At 48.9% G+C, this 21438-nt stretch overlaps 1 protein-coding gene and 1 long non-coding RNA gene across 7 annotated transcripts in view; both read right to left on the bottom strand.

The window, feature by feature from the left end:
- MPP3 (MAGUK p55 scaffold protein 3) overlaps window positions 1-15847 on the bottom strand; it is an 80114-nt gene extending 64267 nt beyond the window's left edge. For 3 of the 6 annotated variants that reach the window (XR_014504139.1, XM_083408308.1, XM_083408311.1), the window contains exons 1-4: window positions 15170-15340; window positions 5308-5422; window positions 3801-3919; window positions 2022-2099 (exon numbers count right to left, since the gene is read on the bottom strand). Coding sequence is in view for 5 of the 6 variants with exons in the window: in XM_083408308.1 (XP_083264434.1) it covers window positions 2022-2099; window positions 3801-3919; window positions 5308-5332 (222 nt within the window). In the remaining variant the exon portion in view is untranslated. Of the gene's footprint in view, window positions 1-2021; window positions 2100-3800; window positions 3920-5307; window positions 5423-15138; window positions 15342-15828 lie in introns of those variants that run through there. The other 3 variants (XM_083408310.1, XM_083408312.1, XM_083408309.1) reach the window with 3 other exon arrangements.
- The window catches only part of LOC310661850, a 93166-nt gene that overhangs the window by 64267 nt on the left and 7461 nt on the right, over window positions 1-21438 (bottom strand). The window lies entirely within an intron of this gene.

The raw sequence follows: 21438 nt of genomic DNA, 5'->3' as shown, positions 1-21438 counted from the left end.
CGCAACATTCTGCAGAGAGAGAGATCTCAGATGGAAACATTGCAAAGTTACTCTCTGCATCACCATCAAAAAAGGTGGCAGGGATCAGTTAACACAGGGGTCGGCAAGCTTTTCTGCCGGCGGGCTGCATCGCCCGTTCACAGGAGCGCATGCACCTGTGCGCATGCACACACGACCACCACTCTTTCCCCACTGACTTTTTGAGCCATTGCAGCGGAGCAGGCGGCGTCTGCTATTTCCTATTGGCCGCAGGAGCTTCCTGCAGCCATTAGGAAGCCGTTGCTGCGTCCTGGAAGTCAGTCCCCGCGCGGAGCTAATCTGGCGTACCACGCTGGTTTAGCTCCGTGCAGGGAAAGACCCAGCGGGTGGCACGGGCCAGGGGCCGGTATAACGACCCCCTCGGGCTGTATCTGGCCCACGGACCATAGTTTGCCTACCGCTGAGTTAACACCACAATGCCAAATAAAAGTTGCAGCTTGTGTGTAGCAACAGATTCCAGTCGAGTCAGGAGGGAGGTGGGTGTGTTTTATCATCACAAGTAGGGCTGGGCGATAACTGGTTTTCAATACAGTGGGACCTCAGGTAACATACGCTTCAGGTTACAGACTCCACTAACCCAGAAATAGTACCTTGGGTTAAGAACTTTGCTTCAGGATGAGAACAGAAATCCTGCTCCGGCGGCGCGGCAGCAGCAGCAGGAGGCCCCATTAGCTAAAGTGGTGCTTCAGGTTGAGAAAATTTCAGGTTAAGAACGGACCTCCTGAACAAATTAAGTATTTAACTCAAGGTACCACTGTATTGTGATATATCACCAGCTAAATATCACGACATATTGATATGTCAAAAAAATTGAAATAAGGAAGGAGCTACGCAGAGGCGAACAGGACAATGTCCTGGCAACTGCTGCTACTTGTCTAAAATGGATAAATGATACTATCAATCACCTCATCGTTACTTTCAGCAGCAGGTAAGTCAAAATGCATCCCAGCAGGACTTTGGGTTTGGGGCTCGGCTACCAAATGGTGATATTCAGGACAATCTGCAGAGGCAGTATCAACAGTGGCCGGGGGGTGGTGGTATTAGAAGCAGCGGCAGCCTGTGAAGCCTCACCACGGCAGTCAGAGGCAGTGGCAGTAGCGGTGGCCTGCAAGGCCTTGCAGTGGTGCCAAGAGACGGTGGCAGATCATAGAATAGAATCATAGAATCATAGAGTTGGAAGAGACCACAAGGGCCATCGAGTCCAACCCCCTGCCAAGCAGGAAACACCATCAGAGCACTCCTGACATATGGTTGTCAAGCCTCTGCTTAAAGACCTCCAAAGGAGACTCCACCACACTCCTTGGCAGCAAATTCCACTGTCGAGCAGCTCTTACTGTCAGGAAGTTCTTCCTAATGTTTAGGTGGAATCTTCTTTCTTGTAGTTTGGATCCATTGCTCCGTGTCCGCTTCTCTGGAGCAGCAGAAAACCACCTTTCTCCCTCCTCTATGTGACATCCTTTTATATATTTGAACATGGCTATCATATCACCCCTTAACCTCCTCTTCTCCAGGCTAAACATGCCCAGCTCCCTTAGCCATTCCTCATAAGGCATCGTTTCCAGGCCTTTGACCATTTTGGTTGCCCTCCTCTGGACACATGTAGAGGTGGCCTGCAAGGCCTCACTGAGGCAGGTTGCCACAGCTTTTGCCACTACCTCCCACTACCGCCAAGAGGAATTGCAGGCCGCCGCCACTTCTTGCAAACAACAGCGAGGCCTCGCAAACCCCTTATAGACTTTTCATGTGGGGTGGGAGGAGAACTTATGCCATCTGGGTTTGAAGCGAGACTTTATCAGCTACTACCCAGCCGTTCTTGTGGCTCCTCTGCCCTGACAGAGTTTCTGGCGACCACAAAAGTCTTCAGGGTTCGGTAAGTGGGGTGGGGGCCTTGGCAGGTGCGCAGTGGCGCCAAACTCCAACGCCAACCCTGAACACACATGCTCAAAAGGAGGCAACGCTTGCTTTTTCAACTAGACACTTACGTCTTCAGCTAGAGCCGAGGCGCTGTGCAGAACTGGGACCGGGCTCTGCCTTTCATAATGGCACAACTTTTCGTGAATCTGAAACAGAAGGCAGACACAAACACATACAAAATATAATGTTCAAGCGGTGGTCATTTAAATGAGGCAGGGGCAGATGTGCAAAGCACTGTAGGCCAAAACACAAGCGCCAAAGACATTTGGAAACAGGCACTTTTCTCACAGAATCGTAGAGGTGGAAGGGACTATAAGGGTCATCTAGTCTGACCCCCCTGCAATGCAGGGATCTTTTGCCCAATGTCGGGCTCGAACCCACAACCCTGATTCTAGTGCTCTACCGACTGAGGTACCATATTGATACCTGTTGATATGCTAAAGCCACAAGCCTCTGAGCCAAAACAGGCAAGCGGAAGCACTTGGTCTTAGAGAAAATATAGATATAGTGGCCATAGAAGAAACCTGGTGGAACTGGGAGAACTGGGAGATCCAAAGCGAAAAGGCCTTCTTCCCTGTAGCCACCTGCCACATCTCAGATGGCGGAAAAACCTGGAGGAGTGTTGGAAGAGCAATAGCAGGGATGATTCGGTATGCAGCTTAAGGGTTAATTCTGTTAGCATTAAGGTAGGCTGGCTAACAATAATAATAATTTTTTAAAAAATTATTATTTATACCCCACCCATCTGGCTGGGTTTCCCTAGACACTCTGGGCTGCTTCCAACAAAATATTAAAATACAGTAGTCCATCAAACATTAAAAGCTTCCCTAAACAGGGCTGCCTTCAGATGTCTTCTAAAAACCTGGTAGTTGTTGTTCTCTTTGACATCTAGTGGGAGGGCGTTTCACAGGATGGGCGCCATTACCAAGAAGGCCCTCCGCCTGGTTCCCTGTAACTTGGCTTCTCACAGTGAAGGAACCGCCAGAAGGCCCTTGGAGCTGGACCTCAGTGTCCGGGCTGAACTACGGGGCTGGAGACGCTCCTTCAGGTATACTGGACTGAGGCCATTTAGGACTTTAAAGGTCAGCACCAGCACTTTGAATTGTGCTTGGAAACATACTGGGAGCCAATGTAGGTCTTTCAAGACCAGTGTTATATGGTCTCGGCGGCCACTCCCAGTCACCAGTCTAGCTGCCGCATTCTGGATTAGTTGTAGTTTCCGGCAAAGAGGGTGGGGACAGCAGGCGGGGTTGCTTAGCAACCAGGCAGAGCGGCATGATCTCTAGTGAGGCAGCATGTGCCCTGATTGGCTGTGAAGTTCTGAGGGAGTTTTCCTCTGAATGTTTAGTGGAATGTCTCCCTGCTATGTGGGACAGGCCTATGTGGGGACATATATGTGGAGAAAGTATAAGCCAGAGCTATGTCAGGGCAGAGGAGCCATAAGAATGGCCTGGTACTGGCTGATATAGTCTTGCCTCGGCAGCTTAGCAGGCCTGGACAGGTTGGGAAGTCCACCAATGCCTGAGCATGGAAAGCTCTTGGAAATGCTCAAAAAATAATAATAATAATAATAATAATAATAATCTGTGCATCAGACTGGGCGGCATCCAACAAATGAAAACACAACACAGTATCAAACATTAAAAACTTCCCTATACAGGGCTGCCTTCAGATGCCTTCTGAAAGTCAGATAGTTATTTATTTCCTTGGCACTGCTGGGAGGGCACCCAATAATCACTCTCTTGGTTACATCGCAACGTCCAGCTTTTTGAGTTCAGGGGTTCGAAAAGAAGCTCCCTTGGCTGAATGAAAGGCCAATTGGGAACCGGACAGCTCAGAGTTTTTACCTTCATTAAATAGCTGAGACTCCTTTCGCTGAAGATGTCTCTGAGGAACACCATTTCCTCCTTGTGGTTGGAGTCCGGTCTCAGCTGGGACGTCAGGAGGGCGAGGGTCTCGTGCAAACCTGTCAGAGAAACGCAGAAGGAAATCACCGGGGGTACTGGTTATCTAGTGCTTTTGAAAAGCACAGCCAGAGCTGTAGGCCAAGTCCTCGTGGCAGCTTCTGCCACAGGTAAAGCAGAAAATGAGAAACCAGGGTCGGGGTGGGGAGCAGGGGACCCTGGTCTATTAGGGTAAATGGGGCTCTGCCCCACCAAACACAGCCAGCCCTCACTTGCCAATGGGTCCAGAGGATGGATGTGTCAATAATAATAATAATAATAATAATAATAATAATAATAATAATAATTTGTTCATTTATACCCCACCCAGGCTGGTTTCCCCAGCCACTCTGCACTCCTAAGGGCAGATCGATGCCATACACCTAAAGCACATGACTCCCAAAGAATCCTGGGAACTGTAGTTCCCTCCTCATAGAGCTACAACTGCTAGCACCCTTAACTTACTACAGTTCCCAGGATTCTTTGGGGATAGGCATATGCTTTAAATGTGCACTGGATGTGGTAGAAATTTATGATGCGAATCTCAGTGGTGCCCTTACAGAACTCCTTTGGTTGTTGTTGTTTTCTATTCCACCAGCCACTGAATCCTGGTTTTATAGTTTCAGCTCAGTCTTATTTTCATCGGTATTGTGTTTCTGAGAAGACTTCAATTAAGCAGCATATGAATTGTCAAAATAATAATAACAACAACAATAATGGCAATACCTGAACCCCCCTCCTGATGTAAAACCTGAGGTAAAAATGTGGGGAACCGATTGGAAAAAATGAGAAACTGTGAAAAACTGAAATTGACAGACTGAAATTGAAATGGACAGCTCTTCTACCAGCCTCACAAACCCGTCTGTGGAGAAACTATATGTTAAAACAATGTTTTAAGACCATGTAAAATGATGCCAAAAACTCAATGCTATGTTCTTTTCTCTGTAGAGATTGTATTGTATGATAAAAAATAGAAAATAAAAGAAATTGACAGATTCAGCCATAACTACCTGTAAACCACCCTAGGGATTTCTACTAGAGCACAGCAAAAGAGAACCAGTGTTGTGTGATGGTTAGTACCTGGGAGGTTAAGGGTTCAAAACCCCACTCAACCATAAAGCTAGCTGGGTGACCTTGGGCCAGTCCCTGCTTCTCAGCCTAACCTACCTCACAGGGTTGTTGTGAGGATAAAATGCAGGGAAAGAACTGTGTACACCACCTAGAGCTCCATAAATATATTAAGGGTAAAAGGTAAAGGTAAAGGTGCCCCTTTACATATTAAGGGTATGTTACTGTCAATCTGTTAAGCCTTTACGGTGCTCTGAGCCAGGTTTTCAATCAAACATGGTTCTGATATAGCACCCTATTAAAACAGTTTGAGAATGTACTAAAACAGCAGAAAGTTCCTTACCTGAATCTTCTGACAGGACAGGCATGGCTTATTCCTCACTCAGCTACCTAGAGTGGATGATGAATTTTCAGCCCGAATGACGGACTCACCTCCAGGGGTTATGGGCCCAGAATGTCTAGAGTCACAGAAACAAACAGATATGAATTAATTGCTTTTGCATATTTGACCAGGGGAGGCTGGAAAGGTCATTATTATTAGAATTATTATTCAACAAGAGGTGGAGTTGCGCCTTATTCCAGGGCTGGGGAGACTTTGACCCTCCCAGTGTTCAGCACCAGCCAGCATGGCCCATAGGAGTGGTGGTTCTCAACCTGTGGGTCCCCAGATGTTGTTGGACTACAACTCCCATCATTCCTGAGCTCTGGCTTTGCTAGCTAGGGGTGATGGGAGTTGTAGTCCAACAACATCTGGGGACCCACAGGTTGAGAACCGCTGCTCTAGAGGGTCACAGGTTTACCCCATCCCTGCCTTATTCAGATAATGCTGGCCATCTTTGTGTCCTCAGAATTCCCACCATGCTACAGTTAAACCTCAGTTGTCAAACTTAATCCGTTCCAGAAGCCCATTCAGCTTCCAAAATGTTCAGCAACCAAGGCACAGCTTCCGATTGGCTGCAGGAGCTTCCTGCACTCAAGTGGAAGCCATGTCGGGCGTTCGGCTTCCGAAAAACGTTCAAAAACCAGAACACTTACGTCCGGGTTTTCGGCGTTCGGGAGCCAAGGTCTGACTGTATTTGGAAAGAGACAATTGCTCTGGGAGCAGTCCGTCAGGCTGGCCTCACAGCCCAACCAACACATTCCGAGAGACGAGAAACCTAAAGACATGGACTCCAGGAGGGTACAGCCACAAAGCAGAAGGAACTGATGCTTGGGACTGCAGCCTTATAATGCAAGCCTGTGTGTGCCTACTGAGTGCCAAGTAAATATGCATAGGACTGCACCCTTAACGTCATTTCCCACTCGACTTTGTGCCTTAGCTCTCTAGTCTGCAGCACACCAGCAAAAACTTTTCTGCAGTCTTTTTCATTTTTACTGGAGGGAAAACCTAATAAATCCCAGCCAAGCTCAACCCTGCACCTTCCTGCTTACTGAGCCTTTCTCTCTCATTTCAAAAAAATTGTTTCTAGGCTGTGCGCTCCCTTTCTCTGGCATTGGGTTACACAATTCTTCTCTTCTTCTTCTTCTTCTTTTTTAAAAAAAGGTAAAATAGCTGCAGACAGGAGATACAACTTATAGCCCAAAAAATTCATCCTGCAGCAAGGTTCATCCAGGAACCATTTTCTAGAGCAGTAGCTTTCAGCAAAAAAAAAAAAAAAGCTTCAGTAAAAGGTAAAAAAAAGGTAAAGGACCCCTGGATGGTTTAGTCCAGTCAAAGGCAACAATGGGGTTGCGGTGCACATCTTGCTTTCAGGCCAAGGGAGCCGGCGTTTGTCCACAGACAGCTTTCCGGGTCATGTGGCAAGCAGGACTAAACCGCTTCTGGCGCAACGGAACACCGTGACGGAAACCAGAGCGCCTGGAAATGCCGTTTACCTTCCCACCAGAGCGGTACCTATTTATCTACTTGCACTGGGGTGCTTTTGAACTGCTAGGTTGGCAGGAGCTGGGACAGAGCAACGGGAGCTCATTCTGCCACAGGGATTTGAACCCCTGATCAATTGGCAAGCCCAAGAGGCTCAGTGGTTTAGACCACAGCGCCACCCACGTCTCTTTTTCTTCAGTACAGTGGTACCTCAGGTTACAGACGCTTCAGGTTACAGACTCTGCTAACCCAGAAATAGTACCTCAGGTTAAGAACTTTGCTTCAGGATAAGAACAGAAATCGTGCAGCGGCAGTGGGAGGCCCCATTAGCTAAAGTGGTACCTCAGGTCAAGAACAGTTTCAGGTTAAGAATGGACCTCCTGAATGAATTAAGTTCTTAACCCGAGGTACCACTGTCAAACTTTGTACTAGGTCTACCAGACTTGCGTGTTGAGCACACTGAGTCATGGGCAATTTACACCTGCTAGGAGCAATGCCTCAATGCCTTCCTCAGGAAATCTGGGGGCATCACATGGCAGGACAGAGTCTCAAGCAAAGATGTGCTCTCCCCAAGCCGTCGTTCCCAGCATGTTCGCACTCCTGCCCCAGCGACGTCTACGCTGGCTTGGCCATGTTCACAGAACGGAAGAAGGCACCAGGGGAGCTGGCACCAGGCCCACTGGCAGACCAATTCTGTGCTACAAAGATGTCTGCACTCATAATATGAAGACTGGCAACATTAACATTGTGGGAATCCCTTGTGTCTGTAGACAGACAGTCAGGTCACATATCCACAGCAGTGACCAGAGGAGGAATGACCGCTGGGAGGATCGCAGAGAGAAGAAATGCCACGGTGCATCTGCAGCAGCACAACCGGTCTCCTTCGTCTGCCCCAGCTGCAACAAAACATGTCTCTCCTGTACACAGCAGGTGCTGTAACTCTCCAACAATTTGACTTCACCCCAAAAAGCACACTCTTTCATTGTCTCTCGAGATGGGTAGGAGAGCCGGGGGGGGGGGATTCACACCTGACAACCAATGTGCCCCTCTGGTTTCAGATAGTACATGGATAAACAAGACTAAGAGGCCCAGGACACAAATTTTCACAGCAACGGTGGCTCATTTACCAGAAGAAACATATTTAGCATCAACTCTGGAAGTGTATGCTCCATTCTGACCAAACTAAGTCTCCTAGTGTATATTTTGCTCTAGGAGGCTTAGTTTGGTCAGAGTATACACAGAAATGAATATACAGTGGTACCTTGGTTTGCATACGTCTTGGTTTGCATACGTTTTGGATTACAAACACGTCAAACCCAGAAGTGTGTGTCCCGGTTTGCAAACTTTATTTTGGATTACAACCCTTTTTTTTTTTTAATACAAACAAATTTTTTTGGGAGGCCCCATTGGCAAAAGCAAGCCTTGGGTTACTACCTGTTTTGGTTTACAAATGGACCTCCAGAACAGATTATGGTTGTAAACCAAGGTACCATTCAATTGGCATTATTTCCAGCTGTCCTCACCCCCACTACCAACCAAAACTTTGTTTTGACCAAACCTGGAAATGGTTCGTCACCTGGGAATGTCTTCCTAGCAGCATCGCCACCCCACATCATAAGCCTGAGTTCTCATGGGTAGCTTCACCAAACGATAAGGAAAACTCAAGAGATGACAGATCAACAAAGCCTGCCGTAATATGTAAGATTTCTAACACACCGTGCTCAGGAAGAGCACCAAGGTAATGACAGACCATGGCTTTGAGGGAGAGAACCTGCTTAGCAAGGGACACGGGTGGCGCTGTGGGTTAAACCACAGAGCTTAGGACTTGCCGATCAGAAGGTCGGTGGTTCGAATCCCCGCAACAGGGTGAGCTCCCGTTGCTCAGTCCTGCTCCTGCCAACCTAGCAGCTCGAAAGCACAAAGCGCAAGTAGATAAATAGGTACCGCTCCGACGGGAAGGTAAACGGCGTTTCCATGCGCTGCTCTGGTTCGCCAGAAGCGGCTTAGTCATGCTGGCCACATGACCCAGAAGCTGTACGCTGGCTCTCTCGGCTAATAAAGCGAGGTGAGTGCCACAACCCCAGAGTTGTCCGCAACTGGACCTAATGGTCAAGGGTCCCTTTACCTGCTTAGCAAACTGAAGCTCCCAGGTTCATTCTCCAGATAAGACCGCAAAACTCCCCTACCTGAAACCTTGGGAGAACCGCTACCATTTACCTGAGTTAGTGGCAGGAACTGCTAGCATAGGCCAGCTCCCTAAACTCTGAATCTTGTGGCAAACGTAGCCAGTCACCCAGGAATTTCCTGGCCTCATCCTCCCCTGCCATGATGGAAAGTCCTAATTTTAAAAGGCCTTGAGCCTGCCGCGGTTACATAATCCTGTCCACTTCCATTTCCTCGCTTTGTTACGGATGTCAGGCAGCCCAGCGGCATCAGGCCCATGTTAGATGACGCTTACATATGTTCACAAGCAGCAAGGACTGCCGGGGAGAGACCTCGGCTCAACGGCTGCGCACGTGATGCGCATGCAGAGCATTGCTACTTCCAGCGCAGGCGCCTTGCCTCATAAGAGAACAGATAGCAGGGTGACAGCGAAAGAGGCTTCTCTTCCTGAAGCCTCTGAGAGCCACTGCTGGTCATAGCAGACAATACGGCCATAAACTTGGTGGTCAAACAGAATCCGTTCCAGAAGTCCATTCGACTTCCAAAGCATTCGGAAACCAAAGCGTGGCTTCTGATTGGCTGCAGGAAGCCAATCAGAAGCCACGGAAGCCCCGTCGGACGTTCGGCTTCCAAAAATAGTTCGCAAACCAGAACAGTCAATTCCAAGTTTGAGGCGTTCAGGAGCCAAAACGTTTGGGAACTAAGCTGTTCGACTTCCAAGGTATGACTGTACTGGGACAGATTGATAAATAAGCAATGGATACTAGGCAGTATGTCTCTGACTACCAGTTGCTGGAAACTACAGAAGGGGACTGCAGTGGTAGAAACTCAGGTACAGTATGTAAGCTAGGCACCAAATGGCTCCCTATACCAAGCTATTAGTTGCCATAAAGGAAGGTCTAGTTGCCATTTGGGGCAAGACAGCTCTAAAGTCTTATTTTTCAAATGATGGGCTGGCTGGCTGATTCTCAGTTGAACATCCAGCGACAGCCTTGAGCCACGTTAAGAGCTTTGAGAACTTAAAAAACAAGAAGACACTTGATCCAGAGACAGTCCACATATCTATCGGCCTCTTCTGACCTGTTTAGCAGATCAAGCCTAATCAGAGTAATTCTATGCTCTGACTATCCAACTATCTGACTTTTAGAAGACATCGGATGGCAGCCCTGTTTAGGGAAGATTTTAATGTTTGATGTTTTATCGTGTTTTTAATATTCTGCTGGGAGCCACCCAGAGTGGCTGGGGAAACCCAGTCAGATGGGTGGGGTATAAATAATAAATTATTATTATTATTATTATTATTATTACTACTACTACTACTACTACTACTACCACAGTGGTACCTTGGTTTTCGAACAGAGTGCATTCCAGGAGTTCGTCCAACTCCCGGAACCGTTCAAAAACCGAAGCGCAGAATCCTGCAGCCAATCGGAAGCTGTGAAAGCCGCGCCGGACATTCAGCTCCCAAAAATCGTTTGAAAAACAGAAAACACACACCCAGGTTTTGATCGTTCAGGAGCCGATTTATTTGGGAGCCAAGGTATAGCTGTACTATGCACCTTTGCTCAGAAATAGGTCCCCACAATCCTAAATATTGTTTACCCAAGTCCAGCTGGATTCAGCAGGGCTTATTATATAGAAGGTGATTTTTCAATGGGAGTTTTCACGTTCAGTCTTAAACCTGCCTGCCTGAGAGGAAGCTCCATTCAACTCAGTGGGACTTTCTTCTGAGTAGACATTGTATATAGAGCCGCACGTCTCAGGCAGCTCAGCACTTTTTTGTCTTCCTACCTTCAGGCAGAGGAAGGTAGGTAGGAAGTGAGGTGATCCATCACATTAAGGCCAGTATGGCTATACCCCAAGGCCACTAACCACTAGCCCAGACTTCCCTAACCTGGTACCTTCTAAGTGTTTTGGACCGCAAATCTCACAATCCCCTGTCATTGGCCATGGTGACTAGGGCTGATGGGAGCTGGAATCCAAAAATGCTGGAGGCGACCAGCAGGGATGCTTTAGCTGAGATTCCTGCATTGCACCGGGGCTGGACTAGATGCCCCTTGGGTTCCCTTCCAACTCTACAATTCTATGATTCCAGGACCAAGTTGGGAAAGACTGCCTAGACCTTTTGCCCATCTGCTCTGGTCCTAATACCTTCCCACACACCAGTACGAAATGTTCTGCCATCCACACTGCAGCGGCATACAGGCACTCTGTGCAAGACGCCTCTAGCTGAACTTTGCAAGGATGTTGACAAGCAAAGCACAACACAGGGCAGCCCTTTGAGATTTGGGGCTTGGATTCTCCACTGTGGGACCATCCTTGCATCAGGCACCTTCCACCCTAGGGGACCTTCCTTTGCTTCCAGGCTCGACACAATCAAAAGCCAGAACCTTTTCTTTTCTGAAAAGGTGCAGAAGAGACAGACACGTGCCCACCTTGGACTGCCACTGGGTACACATTGCAACCTTTCTTTCCCTCAATGAATTCTGGGCACTGTAGTTTCCCCCTCACAATTACAATTCCCAACAACTCTTAGGAAACTGCAATACCCAGAATTCTTTGGGGGGAGTGGTATGGTTTCAAAATGGATGAGGGACTGCATTGCAGTCTATGATTCTATGCATGAAAGGGTTAAGACCATGCAGTAAGCTGTCCTGCCAGGCTTAGCTCACCTAAGCAGGAACTAGGTAATCAAGCTCAGCATGTGAAGAGGTCTAAGTTGGTTGCTCCAAGCTCAGACCACATGGTTCTCACAAGCCATTATTGAGTTTCTTTACCAACAGTTTAGGAACTTCACCACTTTGCAACTAAGCCAAGTTTTACTGCCTATGCAACTTTTCTGACTGATGTATGGAAAAGCACATGAACCTGACCTTTGAAGAGGTTGTAAGTATTTTTTTTTTTAGCCTACCAAACGTGTGGTCTTTTCCTAAGCTGGGGGAAGAGGGAAATTGTGGAACTCACAAGGACATACATTAATAATCTAACAGCCTATATTTCCACATGTTGCTGCATATTCTGTGATTTTAAATCTCTACTGGGGTTCTCTCACCCAAGAGTACTTGTCCCAAACCTGGATCTTGGCACCCAGGAATTCTCCTTTCATTCATATATACAGTGCATTTTTTTCTGGGGGTACACAGGGGTACGTATACCCCTAAACATTTTGTGAATCTTTGTACTTTTGTCCGTTGACTGTATTTATTTTTCCCAATTTGAACTATAAAATGGTGATTTTCTTCAGTCAAAATGAGAGTACCCCTAAACATTTTTTAGAAAAAAGCACTGCACACACACACACACCCTTGAACAACACTTTGAAGGTACAGTGGTACCTCGGTTCTCAAACAGCTTAGCTGATGAACAAATCAGCTCCCAACACCGAAAACCTAGAAGTAAGTGTTCCGGTTTTCAAATGTTTTTCGGAAGCCAAACATCTGACACGGCTTCTGCTTGAGTGCAGGAAGCTCCTGCAGCCAATCGGAAGCCATGCCTTGGTTGTCGAATGGTTTGGGAGTCAAACAGACTTCCGGAACGGATTAAGTTTGAGAACCAAGGTACCACTGTATAGTGTTTGTGCAGCCTTAGTCTAGCAAGAAGTGGTTTCTAATGCAGTTATTTTATTGTATTGCACTTTAAAAATTGCCCTTCATCAACAGATATCCCAGGGCAGTTCCAAAACATTTAAAACAGGCCAGCTAAATACACACAGTACTATGGAACCTAATAAAAAAAAATGTCATTTTATTTTATTTTTTAAAAGATCCAATTACAGTGGTACCTCAGGTTAAGTACTTAATTCGGTCCGGAGGTCCGTTCTTAACCTGAAACTGTTCTTAACCTGAAGCACCACTTTAGCTAATGGGGTTTCTTGCTGCTGCCGCACCGCCGGAGCACGATTTCTGTTCTCATCCTGAAGCAAAGTTCTTAACCCGAGGTACTATTTCTGGGTTAGCGGAGTCTGTAACCTGAGGCATATGTAACCTGAGGTACCACTGTAAAAAGCAAAACATATACCACCATTTTCAGTCCTCAGTGCTGACAACCCAGAGTCCCTGCATGTAGCCAGAAATCCATTTGTGGGGGTAATATGCCATCAAACTGAACAAACATCAGCTCCCAAGTTTACTTGGAAGTCTGCACAGCCAGCTTCTGCCATCACAAGCATTTGGCTGGCCTTAAGCATTTGTCCTATGGCTTAAGGCTTGGCCCTCGGCCCACACTGTGCTTTGCACAGGCAGCTTCTCTTTGATGGACTCAGAATCGTGGGTTTTGCTTTGGGCCAGTCTCTGCTCCTCAGCTGATTCTAAAAGCCTCTCCTGCCTCCTGGGTGAATCTCATAGGTCAGGCCATCAGAATGGCAGGTCACCCGGCCAATCCAAAGCAGTAGCCACTCTCTTGGCAAGAGGGCTGTGGTGGTGCTCAGGTCCCACTTGTCAGCATCCCAGAGGCAACTGGTTGGCCACAGTGAGGAACAGGATATTAGTCTAGGACTGCATTTACACAGTGGCGTAGCGTGGGTTGTCAGCACCCAGGGCAAGGCAAGTAATTTGCGCCCCCTAACCCGTGGATTTGCGCCCCCTAACCCTAATCCCCAGATGTTGCGCCCGGTGCGCCCGGTGCGGCCGGCCCCCCCTGCACCCCCCACGCTACACCACTGCATTTACACCATAGATTTAAGGCATTTTGATACCGCTTTAAACAGCCATGGCTCCCCACAAAGAATTCTGGGAGCTGTAGTTTGTTGAAGGTGCTGAGAGTTCTTAGGAGACTCCTATTACCCTCACAGAGCTACACTTTCCAGAGTTCCCTGGAAAGAGGCATTGATTGTTAAACCACTTTGGGTGCATCAGTTTGAAGCGGTATACAGTGGTACCTCGGATTAAGAACTTAATTCGTTCTGGAGGTCCGTTCTTAACCTGAAACTGTTCTTAACCTGGGGTACCACTTTAGCTAATGGGGCCTTGTGCCACCGCCGCGCAATTTCTGTTCTCATCCTGAAGCAAAGTTCTTAACCTGAGGTACTATTTCTGGGTTAGCGGAGTCTGTAACCTGAAGCGTCTGTAACCTGAATTGTCTGTAATCCAAGGTACCACTGTATTAAATGGTATGGGGAATCTCTGCCCACCTCCGATGTTGCTGAACTACAACTCCCAACAGTCGCAGCAAGCAAGCCAGGGAAGACGGGAGTTATAGTTCAGCGACATCTGGAGGGCCACAGGTCTCCAAAACCTGCACCAGCCCATCAGCACATGTGTGTGTGAAACGAGCACAGAGACAGCGAATAGCAAGGAACACCGCATCTCATTTTGCTCTCTGACTCACCAACTAGGTTGTGAGAAATCACAAGAACACCTGAGCACATGCAGAGGGCCTCATGGGTAAGCGCAACCAATCCCCCACACAGAGAGAACACATCCCACAGGCAGGCCTGCAAGCTGCCTGCCTGCTCAGGCGGTAGAGCATGAACCTCTTAATCTCAAGGTTGCGGGTTTGAGCCCCACGTTGGGCAAAAGATTATTGCATTGAAACGGGTGCGACTAGATGACCCTCTACAATTCTACGCTTCTAGGAAATCATTGCCCTCTGCTCGCCGAAGTAACTCCCGGAGTGAGGCCTCCGGGACGAGACGTTCCCCTGAACGAAGGCTGGCCAACGTCCAGCCCCTCGGACGTGCGGTCCAAGTGGTAGCGAGGCTTACCCTCGGCACTACCGCGTCATGCCAGGGCATCATGAGAAAGCATCTCTGAGCAGGGCGTCACGGCTCTCCCGCCACAAGGGACCCCTCCAGATCAAGAGAGAGGGCAGGGGATTTCCCCAGGTCAACAGCGAATGATTTCCAACTGCAGAGATGCTATGGGGGACACCCAGGTAACCAACCACCTTTCCAAATTAAACGTTGCCTGGGGGCGGGGAAGAGACAGAAACAGACTATCCTTTGGAGCGACGGGGAGGAGGCCGGATAGGTGCAAGAACCCATGGGGGGGTAGGGGGAGAGAGGAGGAAAGAGACAGAGGAGGAGAGTCCGGAGGGAGGGCCAGGTGGGCGCGCGCGCAGCTCTCCAGGCTTCGCTCGGCTCGGCCCGGCCTTTTCTCCCCCGCTCCTCCCAACGCCGCTGCCGCCTGGCTCGCCCGCCTGCCTACCTACCTGCCCGTCCGGATCCCCGCTGCAACGTTACCCGCAGGAGGAGCGGCGATCCGCGCTTCGCCGGCCGCCCTGGCTGTGGTCCCTTCCTTCGGCGGCGTCCACCGGCTGCGCGCGCGCGCTGCGCTCTGCTCTGCTCCCCGGCAGGGCGCGCCTCGCTCATGCGCTTCGCGGCGAGGATGGGACTCGTGGGGAAGGAAGGAGGGAGGGAGAGAGGGGAGGAGAGACAACAACACCCCCCCTCGCCTTTGCACATGTCCTCCTCCCCCTTTTGTTCGGCGCCGGGAACAGAAAGCCCGCCAGGCGCTGCTCTCCTCCGGCCTCCTTCCTCTCTCGTGCGCCCCGGGAGTTGCGCCTCCGAGCGGCGGAGAGAGGGAGACCCCCCCTCCCCAGACGCAGGCGCGCCTGCTTCTCGCCGGCCAAGGGTCCTGATTCCGCCGTGGGGAGGGGGAAAGGGGGACTGCTCTGCTTTCCCCTGCGCACGCTTACTCGCGAGTCAGCCTCCCCGGACCCGGCGGGATTTGCTCCCGAGTAAACGTGGCCTCGTCGCGGTTTGGTGGCGGGTTAATAACTTTTGCACTGCGGCGCCTTTCCTCTGGCTCCGTGCCCTGTCTCGCCCGGGACAGGGAATCGGGGTGGGGTGGCGTATCGGGGGTGCCTGGTGCGCCCGAGAAGAAGAGGCCCTCTCACTACCGTCAAGGCCGGGAGGAATCCTCTGCTCAGTTGGGGGATTCCCTCGCCGCCGTTCCGGGAGCGCCGGAGATGGAACAGGGAGGGGGGTCGGTTCCACCCATCGCTCCACCCTCCTTGGCTGGAAGCCCAGGGAAATACATAGGGAGGTGGCTCAGTGGCTTTGCATACAGAAAGGCGTAGGTTCAAGGTCCAGCCGTTTCTAAGTAGTGCTGAAAATGTCCCTTCTGTGAAACCCTAAAACGGTGCTGGCAGTGTTGACTGGGGTTTTTGTGCATCAAATGTAGCCCTTTCCGCCTGGTCCCTGAGATTCATCCCAGGCCTTCCTTCACACCCTGGGTGTTTTTGCCCGGCTGGAATACAGTAGTACCTCGGGTTACATACGCTTCAGGCTCCGCTAACCCAGAAATATTACCTCGGGTTAAGAACTTTGCTTCAGGATGAGAACAGAAATCGTGCTTCAGTGGCGCGGCGGCAGCAGGAGGCCCCATTAGCTAAAGTGGTGCTTCAGGTTAAGAACAGTTTCAGGTTAAGAACGGACCTCCGGAACAAATGAAGTACTTAGCCTGAGGTACCACTGTATGTGCTTGAGATCTAATAATCCCTCTTGTTTTTCTGAATGGAGGCTAGAGAAGGGTGTGTGCAAAACTAGCCAGACTGTAATATTTACATTCAGTGCTCCGCCCACTTTTGCTTCTGGCCCTGCCTTCCGCTTGCCTGTGGCCCTCGGATGGTTACCCACAAGAGAATGTGGCCCTCAAACTGAAAAGCATTCCCCGCTCCTCAAGGAAACCAATACTGACCTAAATGAACCAAGAACCAGATATGCTACCCAGCAGCCTCCAACATTCCTAAATTAACGAGTTTTTTCTTTTACTGTTCCTGTGTTTTTATTATGTTGGTTTTAATTTCGATGTTTGGTTGGAGTTGTGCTTCCCTACAGTCTTTTGTCTCTGTTGCTTCGTTTGTTTTGGCCTCTGGCACTTTTCTCTTCCGCTGTTTACTGTAGAATGACCCTTCCCCCCCCCTTTTTTTTCTCCTCCTTTCTTCCACAAATATTAGTAGCTGAGCTCCACAGAGAGCCTGTAGGCTCTCAAAAGCTGTGTTGGTAACCACATCAGAAAAAGCAGCATCAAACGCCACTCTGAGTAGCTGCTGGGAGAGGGGCTGCTCTCAGAATTCCCAAGCAGACACGAACCAGCACCTGAATGAAGCAGGAAAGGTTCTACACCCCCTCCTCATTCTGTTCTGCCTGTATTGTATTGCACCTGTGGCAGTGAAGCCTCTGGCACCAATCGGCTGTTGTGATTCCACAGAATGCTCCCAACCAAGCTGTCAGAATGTTTGCAATCCATATTCTTTGAGGAAAGGGAAGCACGTCAGTTAGACTCGGGTGGAAGCCTAATGGAAGTTGCACAAAGAGGGAGTCCTGCCGGGTGCAGTTTCTGTTCTTGCTGCAGCATTGTCACTTGGAAAAGTCTAAGGAAGGCAATGTCGGTGAAGAAGCAGGGAGGCATGCAATAAATTTTGCACACTGGCAATGTTCTTTGAATGCAGAATTCTACTTGTTTTTAATCTTGCCTTTCAGCCCACAAGGAGTCCCGGCAAGTGTATGAAATAGGCCCTAAAAGCCACATTTTGACATTCCCAAAATGCCCTGGTGCACCAAAATTCCTGGAAATGTCAGCTTCTACCAGGTGGTACATTCAAGCCAACTGGGAGGACTCTGACTCATTGCTGCCTATCCTACCTAACTGGGTTGTTGTGACGGTAAAAGGGTATGCCGATTAGAGCTTTCAGGAGAAAGGTTGGTTTGTTTGTTTTAATGTCATCTAAGGTCGGTATAGTTAAAGCTATGGTTTTCCCAGTCGTGATGTATGGAAGTGAGAGCTGGACCATAAAGAAGGCTGATCGCCAAAGAATTGATGCTTTTGAATTATGGTGCTGCAGGAGACTCTTGAGAGTCCCATGGGCTGCAAGAAGATCAAACCTCTCCATTCTTAAGGAAATCAGCCCTGAGTGCTCACTGGAAGGACAGATCCTGAAGCTGAGGCTCCAGTACTTTGGCCACCTCATGAGAAGAGAAGACTACCTGGGACAGACCCTGATGTTGGGAAAGATGGAGGGCACAAGGAGAAGGGAACGACAGAGGACGAGATGGTTGGATAGTGTTCTCGAAACTACCAGCATGACTTTGACCAAACTGCGGGAGGCAGTGGAAGACAGGAGTGCCTGGCGTGCTCTGGTCCATGGGGTCATGAAGAGTCGGACACGACTAAACAACAATAATAGCTGTTAATAATTTTTGAATTTCTGACTGCGTTTTCAGGATAAAGAATGCTTTACGTATATTACCACTGTCCTCCTGCTCCCTCTCTGCAGCTCTTCATCAGCTGGCCAATGCGCTAAAAATGGCCATAGCCACGTCTTGAGCCTGCCCAGCAGCAAATGCCCTGTATACTTTGTGCAGTGCTGCTGCTTCTTCCATGCATAAAACTTTCCCTGCTGGTTACATAACCAGTGCTTGCATCTCTCTCCCCCCCCCCCACTCCCTTTCAATGCTAATGAAGTCACATTAAGGAAAGTGGGGCTTTCAATGTGATCTTCCTCCTTCAGATTAGATGGGAGAACAAAGGTTTCTTTCTCCTTTTTTTGCCATAACGATGTTTATTCTTTGCAAAGGGGGTAGATCGACAGGGTACACACCAACCCAAATTATAACGTGCATTGTCTATAACGTGCAACTTCATTCTGCTTCCAAGTTGGCAGCTTTTCATGTTGTCATTGCTTTTAATATTATTTTAAAAAATGTGGAATTAGCCAGAGCATCTTGCTGGTACACTGGACAGTGTACATTGCATGAGTGAATAACATCTTAATGTGGTTTAGCTGCCTTCGGAGAATCTTGATTTGTGGCTGCATGGTTAATTTCTCAGAGATCGCAGAGCACCCATGAAGAAATGGGGACATTAAATTACAATATTAACAGCATGCTTTGCTCTCACTTTTTTTTTGCAAAGAATTTCACCATGCCTGTGATTCAGGGGTGCTTTCCATGTGGGAGATCCCTTGCTGTTGCAAGAGGGGGGGGTGAGATTCCCTGCCTCCTTTCTATGCATTATACAGGCTATAATTTACAGTTCTAGGGAGCTGCAGCTAACGGTTTTGGCTAGCAAGGATCAGATCAAAGCCCTCCCCACAAAAGCTAGCAGGACCCAGCCACTTACCTGCCCCCTATTTCTAGAAAGAGAAAATAATAGCCTTGTGCTTTCATCAGTCAACAGCTTCCTACCCTATGCCAGGTTGCTCTAACTGCTGCAGTTGTTAATGCCAAAGTACCCTATTCATGTAAACGACAGGTAAGCGGCTCTCTTGAGAACAAACATGCAGCCTGAGCTTTTAGCTCTCTCTACCAGGTAATAAAATCTGGCTTATTATTCAGGCACAGGAGCAAACTCAGATGAATTTCCTGGCTCTTGCTGAGTCCATAGCTCAGAAATTTCTTTTCCCTTGCCCTCAGCACACGTACTTTTTGTGTCTCTTTCCATTTGAAAATACTTTTTTTAAGCAAATGCCCCTGTTGTCTTTTTTACTGAATTTCATATTGTTTACAGTAGTGCTTCTCAAGCTGTCTGATACGGTGGGCCAATGATTCCCACCCCTTCCAGTGTGCCAGGAATCGCTATCATACTTGGTCCCTGAAGTATCCCACAAAATCTGGGCTATGGTGGAGTCAGCCAGGAGTGGCAACTGATGGCTCACGGTCCAGCACTGCTGCACAGGCTACCAGCTTGAGTAAAGTAAAAGGTAAAGGATCCCTGGATGGTAAAGTCCAGTCAAAGGCGACTATGAGGTTGTGGCACTCATCTCGCTTTCGAGCCGAGATGAGTCAGCATTTGTCTACAGACAGCTTTCCGGGCCATGTGGCCAGCATGACTAAGCCACCTCTGGTGCAACGGAACACTGTGACGGAAACCAGAGTACATGGAAATGCCATTTACCTTCCCGCCACAGCGGTACCTATTTATCTACTTGCACTGGTGTGTTTTCGAACTGCTAGGTTGGCAGGAGCTGGGACAGAGCAACAGGAGCTCACCCCGTCGTGGGGATTTGAACCGGCAACCTTCTGATCGGCAAGCCCAAGAGGCTCAGTGGTTGAGACCACAGGGCAACCAATGTAGCACTGTTCTACAGCCACTTCCAAAAGCCTGAGCTTAGCTCCTCCACTGCAGAAGAGTACTGGGAGGGGGCAGTTTGCAGAGGAGAATGGGAAGAGAGGTCTTCAACCCTTCCCTTGCTTGTCACAATTAATTGTACCAGGCAGGAGATGACTGAGAGAAGGTGCAGTTCTAGGCTTCATAGGAGAGGCTGGCCCCTTTAAGACTTCCCACTTTTCAGAAAGGGAAGGGGTCGCCTGGCTCTGGAGCAGCTTTTAAAAAGCAAAACAAGAGAACAGCAAACTAGTGGAAGCAAAAGTCTGATTAGAGTTGATTCTGCAAGGAGCTGTCCGTGGTGCTGCAGCACCCAGAGTGGGAAGAGAACAGAGAAGCCTGAAAGGAGTGATTCGCCAGAACCCTGGACAAGAACACTTCACTCAGCCACAGGTTTCTTTCTAGGCCCCATTTGTATATACTACTGCCCTGGCTATTGTCATGTACAGTGGACGCTCCGGTTGCGAACGTGAGCCATGCAGGATGCACGTTCGCAACCCGCAGCATTCACAACCCACAACGGTGCGTCTGCGCACATGTGGGTTGCTATTCGGCACTTCTGTGCATGCGCAAAGTACGATTTAGCACTTCTGTGCATGCGTGACCGCCGAAATCCGGGAGTAACCCATTCTGGGTTTCAGCAGTCCGCAACCCAAAAAAACACAACCTGAAGCGTCTGTAACCTGAGCTATGACTGTACAGTGGTAGCTCGGGTTACATACGCTTCAAATTACATACGCTTCAGGTTACAGACTCCGCTAACCCAGAAATAGCGCTTCAGGTTAAGAACTTTGCTTCAGGATAAGAACAGAAATCGTGCTCCGGCGGCATGGCAGCAGTGGAAAGCCCCATTAGCTAAAGTGGAGCTTCAGGTTAAGAACAGTTTCAGGTTCAGAACGGACCTCCAGAACGAATTAAGTACTGTACCCGAGGTACCACTGTATAGTAATAGTGTCTTCCATAGGGTCACCCTTGGAAACCATCCAGAAAGGTCAAAGAGGCACAGCATGCCATTGCCTCCTTCTGAACAGGGCTAAGCTGGCAAGGACGTATTGTGCCAGTGCTGAAATGTCTGTGTCAGTTACCAGCTGGTTTCCAAAGTGTTGGTTTTGGAGTACAGTGGTACCTTGGGTTAAGAACTTAATTCGTTCCAGAGGTCTGTTCTTAACCTGAAACTGTTCTTAACCTGAAGCACCACTTTAGCTAATGGGGCCTCCTGCTGCCGCTGTGCCACCGCCGCATGATTTCTGTTCTTATCGTGAAGCACTATTTCTGGGTTAGTGGAGTCTGTAACCTGAAGCGTATGTAACCTGAAGTGTATGTAACCCGAGGTACCACTGTATAAGGCCCCAATGTGTCCTGGGCCCTACCTATCTCAGGAAATGCCTTCTGCTAGATAAAG

This window comes from Podarcis tiliguerta (genome assembly GCF_965153285.1).
Source record: "Podarcis tiliguerta genome assembly, chromosome: 13".
Classification (NCBI taxonomy): domain Eukaryota; kingdom Metazoa; phylum Chordata; class Lepidosauria; order Squamata; family Lacertidae; genus Podarcis; species Podarcis tiliguerta.
The sequence above is the reverse complement of the archived record's forward strand: the minus strand, read 5'-3'. Positions and strand labels throughout refer to the sequence as shown.